Source organism: Bidens hawaiensis, unplaced genomic scaffold, assembly GCF_021521415.1.
Source record: "Bidens hawaiensis isolate Kalapana, Puna unplaced genomic scaffold, B.hawaiensis_p1.1 tig00044063_1, whole genome shotgun sequence".
In the NCBI taxonomy this organism is placed as follows: domain Eukaryota; kingdom Viridiplantae; phylum Streptophyta; class Magnoliopsida; order Asterales; family Asteraceae; genus Bidens; species Bidens hawaiensis.
Window position 1 is genome coordinate 58,792 of NW_027497807.1, and position 20,572 is coordinate 79,363.

At 35.5% G+C, this 20,572-nt stretch overlaps 3 protein-coding genes and 1 pseudogene across 3 annotated transcripts; 2 read left to right on the forward strand and 2 right to left on the reverse strand.

The window, feature by feature from the left end:
- Positions 1 to 5,120: 5,120 nt before the first annotated feature.
- On the forward strand, positions 5,121 to 6,400 carry LOC143594674 (uncharacterized). The gene is made up of 2 exons (XM_077073927.1): positions 5,121 to 5,739; positions 6,315 to 6,400. The coding sequence occupies exons 1-2, from the start codon at positions 5,121 to 5,123 to the stop codon at positions 6,398 to 6,400; spliced, it is 705 nt and encodes a 234-aa protein (XP_076930042.1).
- A 692-nt stretch (positions 6,401 to 7,092) lies between these two features.
- Positions 7,093 to 8,981, reverse strand: LOC143594681 (uncharacterized). The gene is made up of 4 exons (XM_077073932.1): positions 8,891 to 8,981; positions 7,487 to 7,906; positions 7,252 to 7,381; positions 7,093 to 7,109 (listed from the first exon to the last, which is right to left on the reverse strand). The coding sequence occupies exons 2-4, from the start codon at positions 7,901 to 7,903 to the stop codon at positions 7,093 to 7,095; spliced, it is 564 nt and encodes a 187-aa protein (XP_076930047.1). The 5' UTR covers positions 7,904 to 7,906; positions 8,891 to 8,981.
- Positions 8,982 to 10,213: 1,232 nt separating this feature from the next.
- On the forward strand, positions 10,214 to 18,194 carry LOC143594675 (UDP-glycosyltransferase 88B1-like; annotated as a pseudogene).
- A 1,185-nt stretch (positions 18,195 to 19,379) lies between these two features.
- On the reverse strand, positions 19,380 to 19,988 carry LOC143594682 (uncharacterized). Its single transcript, XM_077073933.1, has one exon. The coding sequence runs from the start codon at positions 19,986 to 19,988 to the stop codon at positions 19,380 to 19,382; it is 609 nt and encodes a 202-aa protein (XP_076930048.1).
- Between the last annotated feature and the right edge of the window lie 584 nt (positions 19,989 to 20,572).

The window sequence follows — 20,572 nt, forward strand, 5'->3', positions numbered from 1 at the left end:
CAACGACATCTTCTTTTACAATTGTCACTCAAAAGTTTATTCAAGACTGCAAGTCAACCAAATTGAGCTGAGTTTTGTGGAGAAAATTAACGAGTTAGTAATTCCAAATGACTAAACACAACCCAACAATTCATTCTATTTTTTAAGTCCTAGGCTCACTCGAGTTTTCGTCCCACCATGTGTTACGCTAGAGAGTTATTCTCTTGTGATGACATAATGATTGTCAAATACCCAAGGCAAACTCTAAAGCCAAAGTAAGTCCAGTTAAGATAAAATAGTTTGACCAGAATTGGGCAACAGGACTTTCCAATTTGGAGAGTGCCGTGATCTAAACAAAAGAAAGTCGTGAGAGAGAGAGAGAGAGGGGTTATCAACGTCATGGTTGGGCTTTAGTTATATGGTTCAACTAAAATTGACTGTGCTTGTGGGCTGTGGTATAGCCCTTTACGGCCCCTGACTTATTTATCCTTTTGGTATCGGGCCTTTGCTTATGTATGATCTTATTATCCAGTCTAGTATTTTTGTTTCATTTTGGGGAGAAATGAACGTGGGCAACTTGGTGTATGCGTGGTCAAATTACAAAGTCACCCATGGTACCGTAGCATAAATTACGAAATTACCCCTTGTACAGTAGCAATACTTCTCCTTTAATAGATAGTATAATAGTTTTCACATTTTTAGTTGTGATGCTTTATAATTTACTACTAGTATATCGATTTATAAGTGAGTTGACTGTTCACTGAGTTAGTTAATGAGTTGATTTTTCTGTTAGTTATGTTTGTTGTTAGTCTAACTAACATAGACAGACAAACACAAGTGTTGATGTTTTAGCCTATCAATAAATGTATAGTGATTACTTGTAAATAAACGATTGGTGTTGTCTCTAACTTTCTACACTTCCTGCATACTCTTTCTTTCATATCATGTCACGTTGCTTTCCTAATTTTTTTTGCCTTCTCTTCCTTAAACACACAGTCTCCGTATAGCTCGGACTTTCCAAAACCTTTATATAATTATATAATATTCGTTAATTTCTTTGAAAATAAATTTATTTTATAGTTATAAAGCAATTGTTTAATAGAAAAATGTATTGCATTAATAATAAAAATAACAAAATAAAAACATAAACACGCGTAAAATAAATTTATCTAGTCCTACTTTCAACACTTTGCGATTCGCACATTCAATTGTTGTATACACTTTGTGATATGTTTGTTAATGCTAGTATCTCTTAGCATATTCCTTCACTTCGAAGTCATTGCTCCGCGTTCTTTCTCAATAGAAGTGAACACTCGTTTCCAAAAACCATCCTTTTTTGTTAGCTTCTACTGTCCCAGCCTTCGATAACATTTACTCAAGCCTTTGATAACACTCTTCGTGAACAAATTATTTCCTTAACAAACGAACATGAACAAGATCTTATTTGTGTTCTAGCGTTACGCTAGTCTTTCATATAAAATCTTACTCTACTAAATCATATCCTTATCCGGAACAAGGATTGTGTTATCATCATTCCAAACAGTCATAGTGGCCCATTTTGAGAAAGAAAGTCAAACGTTTTATAATTTTTAGGGTGTAAAGGGGTAGTCAGTCAGCCAACCTCCTCCCATCTCTTTAGTCTTTAACTCTTTATTGCAAAGAAAGCTTTGGGTTTTGGGTTTCATAAATACAACGACTAGGCGTGCCCTCACTTTTATTTCCACCCCTCAACTTTTAAATTCTTTTCAAGCAAAGCATATTTTTATTTTTATCTTTTCAAAAGCATTATTCCATGCATACCAAAAATGAACAAATGCCTATATGATATCATATAATACATACAATTTGGTAATGTTAGCCCATAAGTCACAACTTTGATAATTTTGCAACTAATTCTGGCTGGCACAAATTCATACCGTACATCATTAGAGTATAGGGTTTAGTTATTTATAAAATTGTCACATAATGTTGTTTGCATACAGGGTTAAACTACGTATGTGAGATTCATTGGTTTGCTTACGGGCTTATTGATTAAACACAAACGAACTTTTTGATTCGATCAAAACATATAAAATCGGTGAAAATTAAATTAAAACCGATCAAGACCGTTAAAAACTTAAATCGTTAATGCTTACCTCCTCTCTTTGTTCTGTCGGTTTTTCGAATTGCATTAACTTGAAGAAATGATTAAATAAATTTACTTATTTATTAAATCCTTAGTTACTGAACACATATTCGTTTTTTCTCAGATTTGTCTTGTTATAGAATCTTTGTACTATACGAATATAAATAAATCTAGAAGTAGTGGCAAAAAAGAGAAAAAAGATAAAAAAAGAAAAAGAAAGCAAAAGTCACCTCATAACACAACCCCCTTCACTTTGACATACACTTTATTTTTGACCCTATCCTTTGAGAACCTCTCTTTTCTTTCCCTTTTTCATTTGTCTCACAAGTCGTTTCTTTTTGGGTCTTTTAGTTTTACCATACGGTCGTTCCTTTTCTTTTTTCTCCTCTTTTTTGAAATTTCTTTTACGACCCTTTAACTTTAAGTTTGTCTATTGTTACCCCGTCTATTTATTTAATAAAAAGATGTTTTTAGCCTTTATTTAAGCAGCTCTTCAAATTAAAAGTTACTATTACATAGTGGGTTACTTTTCTTTTCCTTTCACTTTTATTTTTAGTGTCAAACATAGTATACATTAGTATAGCGTTATCTTGATACTTCTATTATAAGAATAATCAACAAGATTCTAGCAAAAATGCAGATATAGTTATTTTCAAATTTCACCATATAATATAACCTTTTTCTGAATTTTGAGTGATTTATATAAGTCTTGTACCTTATTAAATTTATTCGATAACATACAATATCTATGAAAGGGTCATGGTCCAATGGTATAAATGAGTTAAATAAGGCTTTGTTTATATTCGATAACATACAATCGACTATGTAGAAACCCCTTAAACACTAACAACAATCCTCTCAAATACCCTAAAACCATTTTTTCTTTTCTACTTCCATAATAATGCAAATATGATAGATGATTAGTCAGGTAAGATTGAAGGCTTACTTGCACATCCTCTCCTCTTCTCAAATTAGTAATTGCAACCCGTATTACACTACCCTAATAGCAGGGGGCAGGGGCTGATGTACCCAAAGAGCCCGCGTTACCCATCCCAAATTAGAGACTGCAACCCGTATTACACTACCCTGATAGCAGGGGCTGATGTACCCAAAGAGCCCGCGCTACCCAATTATGATACCAAATTACACCCCTCCTACTCTTAGAAGTTTTGGTTGGTTGCAAGTTTTTATTACTTTATATTTATGCTTGAAGTGTTTAGGTTCACAAAATTCGGTACCGGTACCGAACTCATCCCTATGATAACGTTTAACTTCCCTAAACCATATTTATATATTAGAGAATGGGATTCTGGTATAAATTAAGTGTTTTTCAACTCTAAAATATAAATCAATTTAAGAGAATAAGATACGAATGCTCTTAGACCATGAGGTTATACAACACTCACTATCCTTCACTGATCCTTCGTGGACGTCTCCTCATTCAATGATAGGCGAGGAACACTACGCCCATGCCCATATGACCACAGTCATGACTCATGCAGGTAACGGGTTATTCCCTATCCACCAAATCAACTTTTTTTTTTGTTTTTTTATTTATTTTTCTTATTAAACAATATAATAGTGGATAATGAGGTATATAACTTATAGAGGAAAACCCGAGTTAACACAAAGATAATACAAACATGACAAATGATTAGGCGTACCACAACATGAAGGAGGTGTTTGGGATTCCTTATTTTACTCCTTATAACTTATACAAGTCATAAGTTATAAAGTTATAACTTATGACTCATACACTCACAAAACTAACTTTCTCAAACACCTTATAACTTATAACATATAAGTTATAATAAGTTATAAAAAGATAAAATAAGGAATCCCAAAACACCCCATACTAATAATATATCTTAGAAAGAAAAGTTACAATTGTGTTTTAATTTAAACTTGAAGTCCTGAATATTAAATTAATAATAATAATAACAACGGTAAAAGAAATAAATAATTATAGCCTATAGTCATCGGAAAATGCAACGTGACGCCATTGTTACACTCCATCAAGGAATCAAACAAATACACGACTCGGCTTTCTTTTCCTCACTGACTACAACTGCAAAAAGCTTAGGCTGAGGGGTGTGGGGCGCTAACTTGGGCGCGTGAGCCCCTCCGCTCGCGCCCCCAGGCGCTAACCCCACATCACCGGGGCGCGAACCAGGGCGCGAACGGGGCGCGAGCGCGAGCCCCCAGGCAGGCGTGGGTGTGGTCGCGGGAGAAGAGAGAGAAAGAGCCGTTGTGGAGGCAGGAAAAAGCCGTTGAGCTCCAATATTTAAAAAAAAAAACCTTAAAAACCTCTATATAATACCCAAATTACTCTCATTTCAACCATATCAAAACACAATTTCACCTTACAAACTCCTATATAATATCCCAAACTCCTATATAATACCCAAAAATGTCTGGAAATTGGTACCCAAACCTAGATTCAGATTATATTGACGACGATTTATGGTCGTCACCAGACCAACCGATGTTTTATTCGGGGCCGCAAGAAACATCCGGCTTTCAACCATCCAACATACAACCGTCTCCTAACTTTGTTGTTCCAGAGACACAAGAATCACACGGTGATGCTACGGGAGCAAGAAGACGCGTCCACCGGAAAAAACAACTTGCAATGGACGGGCCGTCTCCTAACTTTGTATTTTTTTTTAATGTGTGTTTTTTTTAATAATTTATGAGATTTTTTAATAATACGTTTTTTGAATATATTTATAAAAAAATAAAAAAAAAATCCGCTGGAGCCCCTGCTGGAGCCCCTCCACACCAGGGCCAGGGGCTCCAACACCCCCTTATCCAGTTTCTCTCTCTGCCACACGTCACAATATTATTGACTGGAGCCCCCACTCACGCCCCCATTAGAGCCCCCACAGGCCCATACCCCTCAGCCTTATAGCTTAGCTTATTCCCCAAGAGCTTCCATTAAACCAAGAGAAAGGAAAGCTTTTACCCTTTAACATTAATATTTATACCCACTCACCCACCATCCATTCATTAATTAATGGATGTCTTCAGCCTTCTCAAATTCTGGCGAAACGCCGGCGTCGGAGACTCCATCGACGACGAAGGATCATTTTATGACTTAGTCTTCACAAATAACGACTCTCCACAAGTCAACATAATTACTAGTGGCTTCCATAGTGACACACACTACCAACAACCGCAATGTTCAAAGTTGGATGGCCATTTAAAGTCAAATCACACTTATTATTATTACTCGTCTCCACACACCAACAACAATAAGAGGAAACTTTTGTCGACGACGACTCCAAGGTCACCGTTTCGAGTGCTGATGCTAGGGTTACACAGCACCAAATCCAAATCCGTTAAGGAGATCAAATCCGACATCCAGGAGGTTACCATCAGCTCTCTGCTCAACAGAGATGATCAGATGCAGTCGAAGCGGTTCTCGAAAGACGTAGTTCAGAGATACTTGAATCTTATTAAACCGAAACCGTCGGTTTTGAAGGAGGTACGTAAGCATTTTGGGAGAAACCGCTCGTCGTCATCTTCCGTCGTTAAACCTGTTCCGTCACCGGCGGTAAGGATAAACGACACGGAAGATGGAATCCAAAGCGCCATTCTGCACTGCAAAAAATCCTACAATTCACCTTCTCAAGGTAATATATTATTATAACGGAAGTTAACTTACAAACTAAAAAATTATACTTATTTAAATTAGGATGTGGTTTGAAGTGGTTGTGAGTAGAAGCAAAGAGAATATTAGGTTTAACTTTTTATATAGTATAATTTGAGGTTTTATTGTTTATACTTATTTAAATTTGAGGTTTTAATATTTCATGGAAGTGACTTTCAGTGAATGAATAATGATATAGTTATAAATAAGTATTATTTTATTGTAATGAAAAAGAAATTTCAGTAATTTTTAGTGTAATTGTATTTATATGGATATGGATATGGATAGAAGAGAACGGACCGGGAAACCCATACATTAAACGGTAGTTAAAAAAATGTACTTTAAGCTGAAACAAGCAAAGTTGCTAAATTGTGTGGTGTTTAGAGAATCAAAATGCATGGAGTTTTTGAATGAGGGTTGTGCATAGTAGTATTTTTAGTGGAATCCATTTTGCTATTTTAAAAACAGTGGCAGGTTGGTTGTTAGTTTACTTGTCACTTTATTATTTTGATAAATGTCATTTGGTTGATTTTAAAAATATGTATGTATTTGTTACAGGGTGTAATGTTTTGTCAAGATCTGGAAGTGCTCCATCACAAGGTACTCGGATCTCCGTTGATGAAGAGAAAAGAAGCAGTATATGAAGAAATGGCGGGAAGATATAACATTTATTGAAAGACTCTGGTACCGGTAACATCATAATAAAATATTAGAAAGATATATATGAGTATGGATTTGTACTTGGAAGGGGCTAGTAGGGTTTTTGTAAAGTAAAAGGTGATGATTGCTTCATCAGAAGTTTGAATGGCAGGGAAATGATACACAATATCTTTTGCTTGTATTTTGTCTTGACAAATATTTGGGATTTGATATCTATATTCAAACACAAAATCATCAAATGGTTACCTTTCCATAGTGGCGTCGATTCTTGACACGACTGAAACACTACCCAAACCCAACATGAAATAAAAAGGGTTTTTGGTTGGCTAATATGACCCATTTTCTTGACATTCAATTATATTATTATAAACAATAGAGGTGTCATTTACAAATGAATGAGTCAGTTTTGGAAACATCTAAATCACGCACTGGTTAGATAAAAATAACACCTATAGAGAGCACAAGTCAATTGGGCAAATAACTTTAATCAAAGTCTTAGATTATAAGTGTAATAATATTGTTTTATAGTCATATATAATGAATTAACTATCTATTAAGCATTTAAGAATGTACATAAAAGTGTTTTTGGTCAACCTAAACCAACCAGTACTAAAAACAACTTTTTGGCCCGAATGCATTTTGACAATTATGTTAACTATACGTGATAAAAAGTTTTTTAAGGTTGCAGGAACACTGTTATTGAAATGTTAACGTATAATTCACACAACATTTAACATTAAAAGAACCAGAATCAACACAAAACAACTATACACAAAATAAGAGAAGCAAAAGCTTCGCTAACATGAAAATAACGCAACAAAAAATAGGATATTACCTTTCTTCAATCCAGGTGACACATCATCTCCAATAAACACGAGGGGAACATCAACTTTCAATAAAGCATTAGGCGGTGCTCTCATAAATGTAACATTAAGCACAGCATCGGTACTAGCATGAAGATGAAGCTAATAACACCGAAAAACAAATTAATAACTTATGAGTGTAATTTCCAAGAATCCAAATTATTAACACCTTTTAAAAATTATATTTCTTAGTAAAATTTTACATACCAATCGAGGCAAGACGCGAACTTTTTCAATAATATCCTCACTTTCAACATCAGGCCGAACCTCGAGATCAAAAAGGCGTGACAGGAAATAAGACCGACCAAGGTGATTTACAAGCTTCTTGATCTGATTATTCTGAACAGATATGAGACGTTTATTACCACCATGCTGATCATCCTCTTGCTCAAACACAATGCTCGGGACCCGTCCCGCCTTGCGCTCTTTAGCAGATATGTTTTTCCCAGACTGTGCGCGTGGCAATGCAACAATCGTCTCTGCATGCTTAACATCAGGCTTTGTAAAACCATCAAGATAAGTGAGTGGAATTTCATTGTTTTCTTGAACTAAAGCTGCAGCAGTGGATGACTGTCTGATGTGGCGGAGTAAGGCTCTGGTGAGCACTTGGCGTGGAGCCAACATTTGGTTTCTAAGAAAAAAGTTAAACAGTCAAGGTTACTGCCACATAATCACTTCAACCGAGCGACCAGAATCATTCTGATCAAACATAAATCACAATTTTTGGCAATGAAATTGTAACTAAATCAATACTCAATATCAATCATCAGCTAAAAAGTATCCAATTTAACCTTGGAAATCAAATTATAAACAAATTTGCATGCTCATATATTGACATTTACCATTACACAAGCTTCAAATCTACCATTTAAATTACTGAAAACCTAACTGTCATATGAACAGAGCCGGCCCTAGGGTAGTGGAAGCCAAACAACTGGCCAAGACCCATAATTTTCAGAGGGCCAAAATTTTTTTATATATATATTATAAAAAAAATATACATATAATAGTTATCAATCTTAATTATCTTAAATATTTTGTGCCCAAATCTTTTTTTAACCATAATCCATTTAAGCCTGCACAAACTAAACTTAAAAAATCAAATAACTTGTTAGGGCCTACGGGCCTTTTTATTTCGGCTAAGCCAAGTAATTTATATCCTCAATTAGGCACCCATTTAAGACAAGATAAGACCTGCTAATAAAAAAAAATACACTATGTGCTTTGTTTTAATAACTAGCCTAGACTCCGTCATTTTCCCTTATTGGTACTGTCTTATAATCATGAGTTCATGACATCTAAAATAGTTAAGCGCGTCGTTCCTAACCTGTTAAACCTATTAAGGCACGAATTGGCAGCCCTAGAAATGAACATATATGTAGTGGCAGAATATAATAGGGGTTAGGGTTTATGAAAAAATTTAATTAGAAATCAATACAATAAATACCTAATTTCAATATTTTGAATAATAATAAGGGTTTTAATGTAATACAATACACTACTACATTATTTCAGCTTAATTAAATTAGACAATCGGAAACCTAACAAATTACTTTGTAAATGATTTATTATTATTGTTTACAAATTTATAAGCGAAGCTAGAGTTACCAGATTGTTGAGTGTTGGAAGGTGACACGTGGCGGTGGTCGGACTTGGAACTCCGGTGGTCGGCGATTCGCCGGTAGATGTTAAAGAGGCGGAGATGTTAGTGTGCGACTGGAGAATCTGAATGAGATCATAATACGGTTTATGTGCCACGAAGTAAGGCCCAATTTACTACTGGGCTGCAGGTCAAAAGGGCCTGAATAAAAATCTTTGAATTTTATGATTTAGAATATACATGCACAAACCGGTTAATTTAATAACCGGTTAGATACTTAGATCGGTTGATCGGCTCGGTTAGTAACCAGTTTTCAGACCCAAAAACCCTAACTGGTTTCGGGTATAATCGAACGTTCGAACCGTTTAATCGGAAAAACTTTGTGGCTGCTTGATGTTTATGCCATTAATTACTAATTCATCACCCGAGCTTTAGCATATTTTCTCTTATCACTTGTACTTTTCCCATTTGTCTCTTTTCCATCATATTTCCCACTTCTCTTGGTCGTTGCACCTATTCGTACAGCTTCATCAGTCAAACTATGAGCTAAGGCTACAACGTCTTTAAAGGCTAGAAGTCCCCAGGTGTACCTTTCAATTCTTCTATACTATGGCAGTTGATTTCGCACAAACTAGCTCGATAGAGATCGATGCATTGTTGTTGTATGGTGGTTAATGACGAGGAGTCAATAGCTTTCTAGCAGTTTGTCTAAGGTGGAGAAATGGAATGGAGCGTTAGAGCCTTAAACTGGCCTTTCCTTTCATGTGGTGTATAGACAACTAGGGCCTTGCTAAAAATTTTATGGAAAACATAGCGATCATCCATGCATCATAAGAGATACGATGTTCGAGATGATACAAACGAGATGGTTAGCTTTTACCGGCGTCAAATCATGTAACGTGATAGTTAAGGTCAAATAATGATCATCAGTCTAATCTATGGAAGCTTTGTAGCTGTTATAGATGAAGAACATGCAAGGATAGCATGCTATAAATAAATTTATTTAGTTATTTCACATAATATATTTCATTTCTTTCTAAATCTTTTAAATTTTTTGAAATTTATTTGAATTAACATTTTCGGGTTTTGTAATCGCTGTTAATTTCAACAATTTATTTTGATAAATAATTTATCAATTAAGTATATTTATGTCATCAAAAATAATTTTCCTAATAAAATTGTAACAAATTCTTTTTACAGCTGCCTTGCTCTTGTCCGTGAATTTGGTGGTAACTCTCAACTAACCCATCTCTTGATGCAAAGAATTCAAAATATCTAAAATTCTTAAACCCCACCGCCCTTGTCACCAGCTCGCCAAGTCTTTGTATGTCTCCTTTACGACTCTTTAAAATGTGGCCTCCATCTAACAAAATTATTCAAACAAATAATGGAGTCTTATACTGTGGTTCTTTATCCTGACCCAACCATCGGCCATCTAGTTTCCATGGTGGAGCTTGGCAAACTCATCCACAAACACCACCCTTCACTCAATATCATCATCCCCACTCATAACTAAACCAATAAATACATCGAAACCGTCTCCGCCACCACCACTTCCATCACGTTCCACCACCTACCCACCGACGTCGTTCCACCAGACTTCTCTAAAGAACACTTAGACCGAGCCGAGCTTTACAACCCAATAATGCATGACCCTCGTAACCATCTCGGCCAAAGGTGTTATTCTTGACTTCTTTACTAATGCGGCTTTCAAAGTCTCTACAAGCCTTCATATTCCCACTTACTACTTCTTCACTGGTGGTGCCTCACTTCTATGTGTGTTTTTAAACATACCCACCTTCCACAAATCAAAAGATGATTCAAACGATTACTTTGACTTTCCTGGGCTCCCTCCATTCCATGCATCTGATTTGCCGCCGCTTATATTAATAGAAAGAAACATATCATCCAAACAATTTTTGAACACTTCTCTCAATATGGCAAACTCTTCTGGCATCATTTTAAACACCTTCACGGAATTTGAGCAACGAGCTCTTGACGTCCCCCAGGGTGGCAAATGCATCCCGGACAGGGCGACTCCGCCTGTCTATCTAGTTGGGCCTTTGGTTGCTGGTGGAGATGATCAAGTAGATTCTACTGCAAACGAGTGTTTAAAATGGCTCGACTCTCAGCCGAGTAAAAGTGTGGTGTTTTTATGCTTTGGGAGTAGGGCGTGTTTGATAAAAAACAGTTGAAGGAGATAGCTATTGGGTTGGAAAAAAGTGAGCAAAGATTTTTGTGGGTTGTGCGGGACCCGCCACCAGACGGGTCGAGTGGGTCGGGTCCGGGTTATGCACAAGTGGGTGTGGAAGAGTTTCTTCTTGAAGGGTTTTTAACCCGGACAAAGGAGAAGGGACTGGTGGTGAGAAACTTGACACCACAAACGGCGATACTGAGTCATGGGTCAGTGGGTGGATTTGTGAGTCATTGTGGATGGAACTCGATTCTAGAGTCGATGGTTGCAGGGGTGCCATTGGTTGCTTGGCCATTGTATACGGAACATAAGCTGAATAGGGTGTACTTGGTTCAAGAATTAAAGGTGGCGGTGGCGGTGGCGGTGAAAATGTCAGCAGATGATTTTGTGACGGTGGAGGCGGTGGAGGAGAAGGTGAGGGAGTTGATGGTTGGTGAGGAAGGGAAGGTGGTGAGAGAACGGGCTTTAGAGATGAGTAGAAGAGCGAAGGCTACGGTGAGAGACAAGGGTCCTGTAATATTTCGGTTTTTTTTTTCCGTTTCATGTTTTGTACCCGACCCAGTTTATGTCCGGGGGAATTATCAATAAAAGATTTCTTTTAATTATTTCTTTTATATAACTATCAAAGAATGGCACAAACAACCCCTTAACTAAACATTTGATATGTTTGCACCCAACTCAATAGACCAAGGATCAATTTGCAATTGTATTCAAATATAATAATAATAAAATAATCTTTCTTCTTCTCCTAAACCCGTCAACAACCATACCCACCTCAAACCATTTCTTGTTCCTCAATTCTCGGCCTTATTAAACAAAATTGATCTCATAAAATCATTGGTTACCAAAAAACGCATCACACCGACTTTCTAATCATGGAAAACGAATCAAAATCAAGGCCAATTCGCGAAGTCAAACCCGCGGCCTTATTGACACTTAAAACACTATTAATAACAATGATAATTCAATTAAACGTACACACACATTCCTCATAACCCTGCGACACAAAACCCTAACCCAATTACAGTATACGTAGCCGTCAAGAATCAGTTTGGATCACAAACAAGCCGCGACCCTACTGCCGTTCGTTAACCTGCAATCTGCAACTAGAAACGGTAATTGAATTATGCATCTGGTTTTTCGTTAACCCAATAATGTAAACCCTAAATCAATTTTTTCAAACATTAAACGAATAGGCCGATTAAGAAATCTAGGGTTTATGGGTGGGAGTGAACCAGAACCTGCATGTATATATGTTATCGGTTTGGTGATTAGAAACAAAATACACACTTGCCCTGATGGCAGGTGCGATGCTTGGTTAGGACATGAGAGCCGGTCCAGGCGCGGGTTTGAGCCCCCTGGACCTGGTTTTTATTTATCTATTTTATTTTACTTATGTAACACCCCAACTCGGAACGGGCTAACGTGTTACTATTACAGATATCAAATCAACGCCACAATCCAAATACAACAAAAATTAATGCAACCTACGTCATATTATTAAACAAAATGAATTAACTTTAAGAAGCTTGAACTTCATTTTTTTTTTATCTCTCATCACTAAATTCCCAGAATCCCGGATTACCTGAAAACAAAATAAGAAAAACAAAACAAGAAAACACGGCTGAGCCAAAAATTGCCCAGTAACGGAAAGAACAATAGTATAGGTAAGGACAGACGTAAGAGAATAAATATACGAACTTCAATTCAAACTCGAAACCAACTTTTTTTTTACCTAAACATATACTTAATAAAATTCGGATGTATGATCCGACACTTGGCCAGAACATGGTCAAACGCATGCGGAAATATATCAGAACTATAACAAAAACACCCAGAGCCAGAAACATATAACTTGTAACATATAATGTGTGACGTGTAACATATAACGTGTAACATTTAACTGAACTATAATTAAATGCGAAACATAATCCGCTACACGATCGGGACGTAATCTGAATATACTCAAATTTAATCAAATGCATATACACATATCAAAACGGACCAGAAATATAGCGAAACAAAATATAATTACTAAAATACACGACGATGATGTTAAAATAAATAGGTCGTGTAATACGGAAGCACCCAGAGCCTAAACAGAGGGGTACACAGCTAGCTAGTCCATGCACCAAAGAGACGGTGTGGGTGGCGTGCACACATTGTTCCATCTCAAACAGAAGTCAGGAGTCAGGAGTCAGGAGTCGGAGCTAAGATCGATCTATACGCCTCTAAGTGGCCAAGGTACTACATGAGTACTTTCAGAGACGCCGTGAACTTTGATTACGCACTGTCACGATAAGTGCCATGTCAGGAGTCAGGAGTCAGGAGTCGGAGCTAAGATCGATCTATACGCCTCCAAGTGGCCCTAATACTTCAAAAGTACTAGTTAGAGACGCCATGAACTTTGATTACGCACTGTCACGATAAGTGCCATGTCGTTGACGCCCCAACGACAAGTCAGAAATGCTCGGGTAACAGAGTACTAAAACTAAAAACATATAACTAAAATATATTATATAAAATAACTGAACTCAAAATATAACCGACACGTAACAAAAATCCATACTACAAAGTAACGGATTAGAATTTATATTATGAGTGAAAGAAACCAGAAACCGTACTACGAAGTAACGGAATATAAATAATACTAAGAGGAAACAAAGACGGAAACCGTACACTACGAGAACGGTGAAAACAATATAAAGCTAAAAGAAGAGAAACACGGAATCCGTACTACAAAGTAACGGAATAGAGTCAATACTATAAGTAAACGAAAACAGAAACCGTAACGAAGTAACGGAATATAATTTATACTATGAGTGACAGAAACCAGAAACCGTACTACCAAGTAACAAAATATAATTTATACTATGAGTGACAGAAACCAGAATCCGTACCTTAATTGTTAAGCAAAAGTAAACAAGTTGGCTCGTCTTCAACAATTATGAGAACCTACGGTTTATTGGCATTTTACTTTAGATTCTCGAACTTAATTTACATGGGTGATTCGTTGATTTCCCCGACAAACACCCTTTTCAAAGCTCATGCTTAATTTTGAAAATCTTAATTCCTACTGTTTGTTTTAGCATTCAAAATGTTAGTATAAATTAAAAGCATCCATATAGAATTCTGAATTTGTGACCCATTACCCATTATTATAATATAGCACTTCATATTAATTTACATGTGCACACTGTTGATGACAAACAATATGATATATAAAAACAAAACCAATCAAACTCTTTTATATTGAAACTATCTGCATGAATATTTCTTTGAAAATCAAATCTAGAGTGGTCTGTGCGTTAGTCGTCGAAAGAAATCAACGATCATAGGTGTCGCGCCATATTTGAATACTTAAACATATACGGACCAGAAGAAAGGGATCAGACGATTACCTAAGCAGTCGAACATAGTCGGTGATTCACGAAAGCGTGATGTCGGTTCAGAACAAATCGAAGGCGGCTCGAACGGTGGTCCACTTACAGGGATGATGGTTGTCGGCAGTGGTATCGCCAGACGCCAACGGACAACTTGTAGCAGGACCGAGTCGTCACACGTCGGAGAGGTGGGAGATTGTGAGAGTATGCGGTAGGGTTTTTTTTTTGTGATGTTGATAGAGTTAGGGTGCTTAAAAAGAAACGAATCGATCATCTCAGATATATCCGAAAGTTTGAATTTGAAGAAGCCAACTTGATGATAAATGGAAATTTAAAATAATGCACATGTGGTTAGTCTTAAGTTTGAACCCATCCATTATTATTATTATTATCATATATATATATATATACATATATATATATATACATATATATATTATCCAATATCAAAGTTCGGGTTATTATAACTTAAATCTTTGTTTTATTTTTAATATAATCATAATATAATATTAAATAAACTTTGCTTTAACGAAACCAACTTTGTAAGCATTATTTTGGCCATGATTTCGTGTCATAGATTTCTATCTATAAAGTATATATTTTTATATAATATATTTATGCATAAATAATTAATGCTTCATTTATATATATATTGTTTATTATTACTTAATATAGGCTATTATTTATTTATAAAATCTATTTACTTAACAATATAAGCAAGGATAAAATAAATCGCCTATATTGTTTACCAAATAATGATATTAACATTAATAATAATAATAATAATATAAATACTAACAATAATAAATATAATATTTTAAAACCCTAAACGACTTCTAAATATTTCAAACCGTTTAAAATACAATAATGATGTTCAAACTAATAGTACCCTATCGAATCTCAAATCGATATTAATTCTTTTCCTTTTATTAAACAATTAGGGCATCCTTGTTAACGTATCTCGAAGGCTTGAACGTGTTCACCCTCACTTTTTATTATTAGCTCATCCTCACTAATTCACTCACTAAAGGTAAGTAATTCACATCCCCTTTTTTACCGCTTTATATTTTGGGGGCGTTATGCGTTAATTATGTTTTCACTACAATTCCACTATTTGTGTTACATGATAATGCTCAATTAGTTATATGTGTAAAAGTGACTATGTTTTTATTTTATGTTTGGTGGTTGATATCTCATCCTCATCCTCATTAGTATGATCATATTGTGACATTCGTCAATTTCGGGTCTTGTTTGTATTCGTTTTTGTATTTGTTTATTATGTAAACCGAACCGATTTGTAAACCGAAGCTTATGTTATAATCAAAATAATGGATTTATGTTACAATATTGTTTCACACTTGTTGGGTCTTGAAAACATCCTATTTTTATTTTAATTTATTTATTTATTATTTATTTATTTATTTATTTTTTTGTTGTTTTGTGTTTTTGTCTTGATCCATTTTGCATGAAAACTCTTGTGTCTCACACCCATATTTGACCACCAACATTACCCTATATATACACCACATTTCCTCATCATTTTCCCTTGCTACAACTCCAAAAAAAAAAAAAAAAACTCTTTCAAACATCAAAGATTCAAGGTTATCTTCTTAAGTGTTCTTGAAGGATTTTGGTCTTTCATCTTAATTAGTTTATGTAGCCTTATTAATACTTGTTTATGGTTGTGCAACATATATATAATATACACCCCTTGTTTACCTTTGGTAGTTACTTCTCCGATTCCGGTCGATGAGGTTTCGGACCCCATAAGGCAAGGCTTCATGGAGGACTTCGTGTCCTTGATATATATACATCTATATAACTTGTTCATACATATTAATCTTGCTTATTTTAGTTTGTTGGTCATGTTTACAAGTTCCATGGTTATGGGTTTTTAAGAGTCTATGCTTCGGTTTAACCATAAATAGCTCTAAACCGTAAACCGAACTCTGTTACTAGTTTTTGTTTGTTTAAACATACTTAGTGTTAGATCTAAGTTTCTAAAATCATTTTTACAAATTCTATGGTTATGGGTTTGTAGAATCTTACCTCGGTCTTAACCCGAAACACGATCCGAACCGAAACCGAACTTTTTTTTTAAAGACTTTATTGTTAACTTTTGGTATTTATTTATTTGTACATAATTATACAAGTTCTTTAGTGTTTGGACATGTGGAAACCATCTATGAACTTGTTGTAAGATGGAAACCGAACCAAACCGATTCTTGCATTTTACCCACCTTATTACTTAACATAGGTTGAGTAAATATTAAGGTTAGATACTTTAACCCGGTTTCGAGCAAACTTACATTTTTAAAGGGTTATTATTATAAATTCTTAGATAGTCACATTTTAAACCTTGAACTTTAATTATTTACATTTCTCAACATTTATTATGTTTAAAGACCTTCAAGACAACCTGTCTAAATTCAAGACTTCTTTTCTTTTTAGGCATTGTGCGTTAAACTCGTCGTTCCGACAAATCTCCAAATTATCATCTTTCAAGTTTACTACTTGAAGGTGAGTACTTCATACCCCATTTTCCATCTTTTATTTTGGGGGTGACATTTCATACTTATTCAACAAAATGCTTTATATTTGAATCTTAAACCACAAACGTAGTTGTATACTTTACCTAAATAATTGCTCGATTTGGTGTTCTATGCTTATATGCCTATGTGTTTATCGCTTTTGGTTGGTGGAACTATAAAATCCTAGACTATTTGGCATCCCCTTATAGCAAGGTGTCGTTAACGTAATGCAATTAACGATACCTATAAAATCCTAGACTATTTGGCATCCTTTATAGCTAGGTGTGCTAATGTGTTTAGCGATATCTATTTATCCAAATTACCACTTTTATTTATCGTTTCGTATGCAAGTTTTGCGGCTATCTTTATTATATACTAATATGATTAAACTTATGAATTGCTCACCGACCTTTGTGTTGACAAACTTTATTTTATGAAATGTTGCAGGTTTGCATCTTGGTTGATTTATGATTGTGAAGAAAACGACATCAAAGATCTTAGGATATTAGTAAAAATGAACAATATCAATTTGCCATATTTTGTGATATGTTGTTCATGGTTATTTTATGGATAATTGTTATGTGACATTTTCGATGTTGTGAAATGAAATGAGTTTATTAAATACTGTCACTTTAATTAGTGTCATGTGCTTATGGACAATCGTTACACCTCGGCATGTTCCGCCGCCTTTGGTCGGGGTGTGACACATATGACGTCGGAGTAGCTCTTTATCCATGGAAGACAACTTTTATATTATTGTTATATTGTTGTTATGCTAGTTGTAGTATTTCATATTATCGCAAGGAATTTTCATTTTTATATTATATGTATTCAAAAACCGTGATTACTTGCTCAACTTTATGTTGACAAACTATGTATTTTTCCGCATGACGCAGGTAGCTACATTGGATGAAGAATCAAGAGATTAAAGAGTAGTTGGACCTTAGGATGCATGATCAATCAAAGATTATTTATTTCTTTATATTAAATTGTTATGTTTATTTCTATTAGACAATGTTTGTGCTTTTGCGTACTTGAATAATATGAATTTAATAATTTAGATATTGACACGTGGATTTATTTTAGTGTCTTTTGAGCTATGATACAATTATGTCACGCCCCGACATATTCCGCCGTAGGTTGGGGTGTGACAGGTCACTCTATCAATGAGCTATTTAAACTAACCCAACCATGGATTGTCAGGTGATCTAAAGGCTTAGTGTTAAATAAGTTTATTTACTTTGTGTCAGTGTTTAATGTAATGCAATGCAAATAAGCAAGTTTTTTGTTCAAAATGTTTGAAGATCGTGTGATTGTAAAGCAAATATGCCTAGATGTGTTTACACATCGAATGCATCGCTATATGAGAATTGTGGTCTCCTAATTAATGAGCCAATAATCATAAATGATAAACATTGACTAGCCCTCGGGCAACCAAGGGCGCCATACAGGGCCTCTAAATTCGACCTTGTGACCTAATAAAGCGCGTGGTTCACTTACCCTTTTCCAAGCTCTAAGCACCCAATCGTATCATAAGGTGCATGACCTGGGTCAAGGCGTCACGTCAAGGACAACAAACGTGTACTATAATATGTAAGTAATGAAGGGGTAGCTTGTCATAATCACGTGAACTCTCAATTATTTTTTACGTTTCTCTTTCTTCACCGAGTTTGTTTTGCGGATCTTTTATTCGTTTTCTTAATTCCTAAATATTTACTACTAACACTATCTATTACTTTTTCAGATATTCTTTCTTCACCCACAAAGTGAATTTGTTTTTCGTTTCTCTTTAGTAATCTTTAAAACTTTAATTATTTTATGAACGATCACCAAAAAAATTATTAAAACAAAACTAGCAAGATGCTATGAAACTCCCAACAACGAAATACACCAACACACCAACTGTACACAAAACCCAAAAAACTGGACCAAAAGAGCACTCCCAAACACCCACCCGAACATCCCGTTTCAATCTAAATGAGCACCAATCCTCCCACGACAGTCTCCACATTACGACCCCTACTTTTTATTCATAGAAACCCTAACACTTCATAAAGAATTAATTACTTGCTAGTTGCTACCCTAACTTTTTATTTGTAAAACTTTATTACTAACTGTTGAATATTTAATGAGTTTTAGCATAGTTATAAAGAATTAATTACAAGCCTAGCTACCCGTCAAAACAAACAATTAACTTTATCTCCAGCCATCAAACTAGAAATTTGTATCAATCAAAAATCAATAAAACAAAAAAACATAATACTTTATATATTTACTGTCAATACAAAATACATGCACATACACGTCCGCACAAAGTTAAAATACAAAACAATACAAAAATAAAATAAAAAATAATGGAAATAATATCTCTCACACACACACACAAGTCATGTCATCGGCAAGAGATATTTCTAAGCTCCCTGTTTGCAACCACAAGGTCCATAACACAATCCATATTCACATGCTTATACCTCCTCACAAATATTAATATCTTAAACCTCCCAGTCAACCTTGACCGACTCCTCAGAGTCAAAACCCCACCGGTAACATCACTCCTCAACTCCGACAACGTTGTAACATTCGCAGACGACAAAGTCACAGGAACAACAAACTTCCTCGTATCTCTTCCTTTCACCCTGTCGTCCCAAACCAACCCTTCACCGACCTTCTGTTCCCGGTAGTAGAACTCCACGGTGGTGCTCCGGTACCGGAACCGCCGGTAGTTTCGGTTTCTGATACCGACTTCTGCGTTCATTATTATGTCAAATGAAGGACTAGTCGAATTATTAACGTTGAATGTTCCGAAAGTGGCCGACCGGACACGGAACCTAGGAGTACTGAACCTGCCGGCGGTTAGAGCTAGTACGAGGATGATTCCTATAGCGAAACCGGCGATGATGAGGATGGAGATGATGTGGCGTCGGCGTCTTTTCCGGTGGGCTTCATTTGCTACGGCTGAAAGATCTTCGTTGACGTGACCGTAAGGGTTTGTTGGAACCATTTTTTATCGTACTGATGATATATGGAATTGTAATTACTAATTAGCGACGATAATATATATAAATATATAATGGTGACAAGGGAGTAAATTGGTGCTTTCGTGGCGTTTAACTTTGTTGACGGTTTTACATTCTAGATGCTCTGATTTTTCTTTGGCTGCTAGCTTACATCATGATAATATTATATCAACTACTTTGTTAATTAATTCTTCTGTTAATAATGATACTTATCTAGAGTTTTTCTACTTTTATGATTTTTATCTTTTACCGATCAATCGAATTTGACAAGTTATGATGAAGAATGAAAACGAGACGAGCTGAGTGAAGCCTGAGCATGGCTTGTTTTGACTTACGGAAGCTCGAGCCTGTGATTTGCTTGTTGTGAATTTTCTAAAGCTTGAACTCGACTCGTAGTGTGTTGTTTTTTACCTTTTTAAGCTACTTGGCTCGTTATTATTTATTTAGTTAGTTTATATGCGTTTTTAATTATTTATATGGAGAAAAACTTTAAAAGAGTCTTAACTCAGCTTCAGCTTGACTAGTATCTTAAACGAGTCAAAACTTGACTCAATCTCGGTTGCGCAAT